This window comes from Maniola hyperantus, chromosome 8 (assembly GCF_902806685.2).
Source record: "Maniola hyperantus chromosome 8, iAphHyp1.2, whole genome shotgun sequence".
NCBI lineage: Eukaryota > Metazoa > Arthropoda > Insecta > Lepidoptera > Nymphalidae > Maniola > Maniola hyperantus.
Genome location: NC_048543.1, coordinates 16,169,602 through 16,175,452, shown reverse-complemented (window position 1 = coordinate 16,175,452; position 5,851 = coordinate 16,169,602). Strand labels below are relative to the sequence as shown.

Genomic DNA, 5,851 nt, shown 5'->3' with positions numbered 1-5,851 from the left:
TCACACAAAAAGCTGTACATATTACACCGATGACAGCAGTGACGCGACCGCTTTATTCATCTCGAAGGCGGCCAAGGCTACGTCCACCACGATCAGGGACTATAACATCAAGATGGCGATACGGGGGGGGAGACGAGGCAGTCTTGAGGAAACTACTTACAATAAGCCCCTAGAAACTAGACCCTAATTTAAGTAACTAACAGTAACAATAAGTAAAGTGCACGTTTCGATAAACTAACCGAGTAAATGTAAATTGTTAATCATTATAATAAGTATAATAATAAAAAAAAAAAAAAAAAAAAAAAAAAAAAAAAAAAAAAAAAAAAAAAAAAAAAAAAAAAAAAAAAAAAAAAAAAAAAAAAAAAAAAAAAAAAAAAAAAAAAAAAAAAAAAAAAAAAATAATAATAATAATAATAATAATAATAATAATAATAATATATATATATATAATAATAGGTATGCATGTATGATTTAGTATTAAGGAAAATAGCTGTGTAGAAGTAATTAAATAACAAAATAAACTAATCTAAAAAAGGTCGCAGACCACGCGTCTGCGGAGTTGTTAATTTATTTTAAAAAAAAAAAAAAAAAAAAAAAACCTAACCTAACCTAACCTAACCTAACCTAACCTAACCTAACCTAACCTAACCTAACCTAACCTAACCTAACCTAACCTAACCTAACCATTCATAGATTTGCTTAAAGAAACTGCATAAATCCTGCGTCGTTGTCCCGGTTCTTCGAATTTTCACGTGAAAATCTCTCAGGGCGTTGCTTTCCACCGGCCCCAGCGTCCTGCGAAAGAAAATCCAAAATTAAAATTTTCAAAAAATTTTCACTTACAAAATTTTTCGGCAAAATTTATACCCCAAATTTTCGTAGTTTTCCGGTCTTTTCCGACTCGGACGGTGCCCGCGCGTGAGGACCGTGCGCCTGACCGCTTTTCCGACAATTTTCGCGCGGAAAACGCGGAAAATCGTGCGCCGATCACAGCATAGACATCTGTACCGAGCTGATATAGCTAAGTGGAATTTCTCATACAAAATTCATAGATTTGCTTAAAGAAACTGCATAAATCCTGCGTCGTTGTCCCGGTTCTTCGAATTTTCACGTGAAAATCTCTCAGGGCGTTGCTTTCCACCGGCCCCAGCGTCCTGCGAAAGAAAATCCAAAATTAAAATTTTCAAAAAATTTTCACTTACAAAATTTTTCGGCAAAATTTATACCCCAAATTTTCGTAGTTTTCCGGTCTTTTCCGACTCGGACGGTGCCCGCGCGTGAGGACCGTGCGCCTGACCGCTTTTCCGACAATTTTCGCGCGGAAAACGCGGAAAAAAGGCCCCCCCACCCACTCTATCCTAGTTACTGAGGTGGTAACCAGCAGTACCGACGTGAGAGCCGCGGAATTTGGGACTGGGAAATTCGAAATTCTGATTTTGCAGTCTTGTGTCTGGCAGTACAGAGGGCCCATTTTATTTACTCACGGCTCTCTACACTAAAACACCGACTTAGGAATCACTAAAAACTCACATTAAATCTGATTTTTATATCTCAGACGCCATGTCGGGCAACGCGCCAGGCGCAAAATCAAAGAAAACCGTGCCCTTAGGAAGGAAAGTGCTTCTTCGCTCGGTTAGCGCCGAAGACCCTAAGCCTTCGGGCAGCGAAGCCCCCAAGCCTTCAGGTGGCGAAGCCCCCGCATCAAAGACCTCCAGCCAGTCGTCACCGACCCCGAGTGTGTCTAGTAGGGCGTCGTCTGGCGAGCCTACACAGGCCGCTCTTTCGACCCTTCCAGCTGCAGCGAACCGCCTTCTTCAGGAAGCGAAGGAACAAATGGAACAGTCGGGGAATCTAAAAACCTCCATCAAGGAGAAGGTTCTGGAGAACCTCGCAGGACTATATGAAATAGTTCTGCGGCTCAGTGAGTCCCGACAGACTCTGCAGTTGCAGCTGGAGCGGGCCCGCTCCCAGGCGACGTCTCAGGCATTGAGCCTAGAAAAACAGCAGACCGCACGACTGGAAGAGCTCGTGGAGGGCGTCAAAGCAGTGGACATAAGAGCCCCTATCGCGGAGGTGCTAAGCGAGGTAAAATCACTGCGTCAGATCGTGAACTTCGACGTACTGGATGCACTCTCCAAGACCAGTCAACAGCAGCCGCTCCCTCTGGCCATGGAAATTACCAAACGGCTCAATGAAGCCAGCAGCCAGCTAGCGGCTGTTGTCGAAGAGAGTAGGAGAAGTGTGACATACGCCGAGGTTGCAGCGGGCCCGAAGCCTAAGTCAATACCTAACCCAAATCACTCGATTATCGTATCCTCGAAGGACGAGAAAGACACGAGCGACGATGTACTCAAGAGAATCCGAGGTGCCGCAGACGCGAGAGCTAGTGGAGTCAGGGTGGAAAGGATCCGCAAAGCCAGAAACCAAAAGGTAGTAATAAGCTGCGAATCCAAAGACTCACTAACCCGCTTGACCGACAAGCTGAAAGTGGATGACTGCCTACAGATTAACGAGGCTAAAAACAAGGACCCTCTTATCGTCATCAAGAACATGCTGTCGTACAACACCGACGACGAGGTGGTAGCCTCAATAAAAACCCAGAATGCAGATGCGCTCGTGGGCATTCCCGATAGCGAGTACCGGGTAGTCCCGAAATACCGCAGGCCTGCCAGGAATCCCCACGAGTGTCACATGGTGATGCAAGTATCACCCAAAGTATGGCAGAGATTGACAAGTCAGGGAAGGGTGCACATAGACCTCCAGCGGTGCTTCGTCCTCGACCAGTCTCCTCTGGTCCAGTGCACGCGGTGCCTCGGCTTCGGCCACAGCCGCCGCCTGTGCAAAGAAGCAGAGGACAGGTGCAGTCACTGTGCTGGGCCGCACCTCCGTTCGACCTGCCCCTCGTGGACCGTCGGTGACGTGGCCTGTTGCAGAAACTGCCACATAGCGAAGCTGGAGAGGACGGAACACAGCGCATTCGATCTAGAGTGCCCCATCAGGAAAAAATGGGACACTATAGCTCGCTCTAGTGTCTCATACTGCTAAAGTGGTCAATGGGATAACGGTAATACAGGCGAACCTGCAAAGGAAGAAGCTAGCTACCCAGGAGCTGCTGAAAGGAGCCAGAGACAGTGGGGTTGACGTCTCCCTAATACAAGAACCCTATGTGGGGGCCGAGGGGATAGTGGGCCAGTATTCAGGAACTAGAGTTATTCAAAAAACAAAAGATCGAGGTAAGCCGGTAAAGGCAGCGATCTTGGTGCATAACCAGAACTGGGAAATCCACGAAGACCCATTCCTGACGACAGAAAACATCGCCTACGTTGCCATCAAGACCAAAGATCGTGTAGTTAACCTTATATCGGCCTACCTCGAAGAAGACCAACCCCTCGAACCTTACTTGGAGCACTTACGCAAGATAATCACCAAAAAAGGGTCAAGTAACATTATCTTTGGCGGAGACGTCAACGCCTGGAGCACCTGGTGGGGTAGCTCGGAAGAGAACCATAGGGGAGCAGAGCTGGCTTCTTTCTTAGACGAGCTTGACCTGCAAATATTGAACGACGGGAGCGAGCCCACATTCTTAACTGTCAGGAACAACAAAATATATAGCAGCAGGGTCGACATTACAACGTGCAGTGTCGACCTTCTGGGTAAAGTCGACGGTTGGACAGTGGATCAGGGCTTTACGAGCTCTGACCACAATACAATTAAATTCAATTTGCAATTAGAAAAACCAACTACACACAACAAAACTTTAACTACAAGACAATACTTTACCAATAAAGCGAAATGGACCATCTTTAAGAAAGAACTCGATAAACAATTAAAAGAGACAGACATAGATAAGACCAAAGTGAGACAAATATTAAATAAAAAGGACTTAGACGAATTAGTTGGTAAATACGTAGAAAATGTCATAAATGCATGCAATAGGTCCATCCCAAAACTAAAACCTAAAGACCATTTTAAGTTACCATGGTGGACTGCTAAACTTGAACTCCTGAAAAGAGAAGTAACCACAAAAAAAAGGAGAATCAGATGCGCTGCTCCCTCCCGTCGTGCACATGTTGTAAAAGATTACGTAGAAACAAAACAAATATACGAAGAGGAAGCAAAGCACGCACAAACCACCAGCTGGAAGCAGTTCTGCACCAAACAGGATCGGGAGAGTCTGTGGGACGGAGTGTATAGAGTTATAAGATCTACACAAAGGAGAACGGACGACAAGCCCATGGTTAAAGACGGAGTCGCACTCAGTCCCGCAGACTCTGCCGAATACATAACATCGACCTTCTTCCCCGATGACAACGTCCTGGAAGACACCCCGAAACACACCGAAATCAGAGGGCGCACATCCATCCAAAACGACGGGGGCATAGACGATCCTTACTTTACCGAAACTGAACTACAGCACGCAGTAAATAGCTTCAACCCAAAAAAGGCTCCGGGTTCGGACGGGCTCACGGCAGATATCTGCACCGCCGCCATAAACCACGACCCGGGGCTTTTCCTGAGTATAGCGAATAAATGTTTGGAGTTGTCTCTGTTCCCGAGTCTTTGGAAGGTGGCCACGATTGTCGTATTAAGAAAGCCGGGCAAAACAGACTACAACCATCCCAAATCTTACAGACCAATAGGGCTCTTGTCAATCTTCGGCAAAATACTGGAAAAGATGCTTATAAGTAGGCTAAAATATCACATCTTGCCAAAATTAAACACCAGGCAATATGGCTTCGTCCCCCAGCGCAGCACGGAGGACGCTCTCTGTGATCTGGTGAACCATATAAGGGAACAGATAAACAACAAGAACATTGTTACCCTGGTTTCACTAGACATAGAGGGCGCCTTTGACAGCGCCTGGTGGCCGGCCATTAAGGATCAGCTTCATAAAATGAACTGCCCCAAAAACTTAAAACGCCTGATAAACAGTTATTTCGAAAACAGGCAGGTCCAAGTGACCTACGCGGGCAAAACGGTTATAAAACCGACAACAAAGGGCTGCGTGCAGGGTTCGATAGGGGGACCCATCTTTTGGAACCTCCTGTTGAACCCTCTACTCAATGATCTGGACAAAAAAGGGGTATACTGCCAGGCCTTCGCGGACGACGTCGTTCTTGTGTTTTCCGGGAAGGACTCGCAGTGCATCCAAAATAAGGCAAACGAAACCTTGGACCTTATAAACGCTTGGGGTGCAGAAAACAAATTAAAATTTGCAGCGCAAAAAACCCATGCCATGATCCTGACGAAGAAACTTAAATACCAAACACCAAATTTAAAGATGAACGGCACAGAAATCTTACTCACTAAAGAAATCAAAATACTAGGCCTAACAATAGACGAGAAACTAACCTTTAATAAACACGTAGCAAACACTGCAGTCAAAGCTTTAAATATTTACAAACAATTGGCCCGAACGGCCAGGACTACGTGGGGATTAAACCCGGAAGTCATAAGAACGATTTACGTGGCCGTCATCGAGCCAATTGTTATGTATGCTGCTAGCGTTTGGGCCAAAGCTGCCGAGAAGATAACTGTCCAAAAGCAACTTAACACAATACAACGAGGCTTCGCTCAAAAGATTTGCAAGTCCTATAGGACGGTATCACTGCACGCGGCGCTAGTTCTGGCCGGACTGATTCCTTTGGACTTGCGAATCTCTGAGCACGCTCAACTGTACGAAGCGAAGCGCGGTCGTCCCCTTCGATGCCTACCTGAAGACAGGAAATTAGAGGAAAGAATCAGCTTCCTGGAGGCCGAGCATCCAGCGGAAACCATTGCCGTCGATTATTCCAACCTTGAAGATCTTCAACCTGAAACCGTCGAGGCACACAACCTGCAAGGCACTCTC

The 5,851-nt window shown here is 46.1% G+C and overlaps 1 protein-coding gene and 1 long non-coding RNA gene across 2 annotated transcripts in view; one reads left to right on the top strand and one right to left on the bottom strand.

Annotated features, from left to right (window-relative positions):
- Nucleotides 1-614: 614 nt before the first annotated feature.
- On the bottom strand, nt 615-1,313 carry LOC138402654 (uncharacterized). Its single transcript, XR_011237013.1, has 3 exons — nt 1,227-1,313; nt 868-1,154; nt 615-795 (listed from the first exon to the last, which is right to left on the bottom strand). It is a non-coding gene; the product is annotated as an uncharacterized lncRNA (long non-coding RNA).
- A 247-nt stretch (nt 1,314-1,560) lies between these two features.
- LOC138402692 (uncharacterized) overlaps nt 1,561-5,851 on the top strand; it is a 5,149-nt gene continuing 858 nt past the window's right edge. The window contains exons 1-2 of the mRNA XM_069500358.1: nt 1,561-3,030; nt 3,074-5,851. The exon at nt 3,074-5,851 is cut by the window's right edge and continues 858 nt beyond it. Of these exons, the coding sequence (XP_069356459.1) occupies nt 1,561-3,030; nt 3,074-5,851 (4,248 nt within the window). The remainder of the gene's footprint in view (nt 3,031-3,073) is intronic.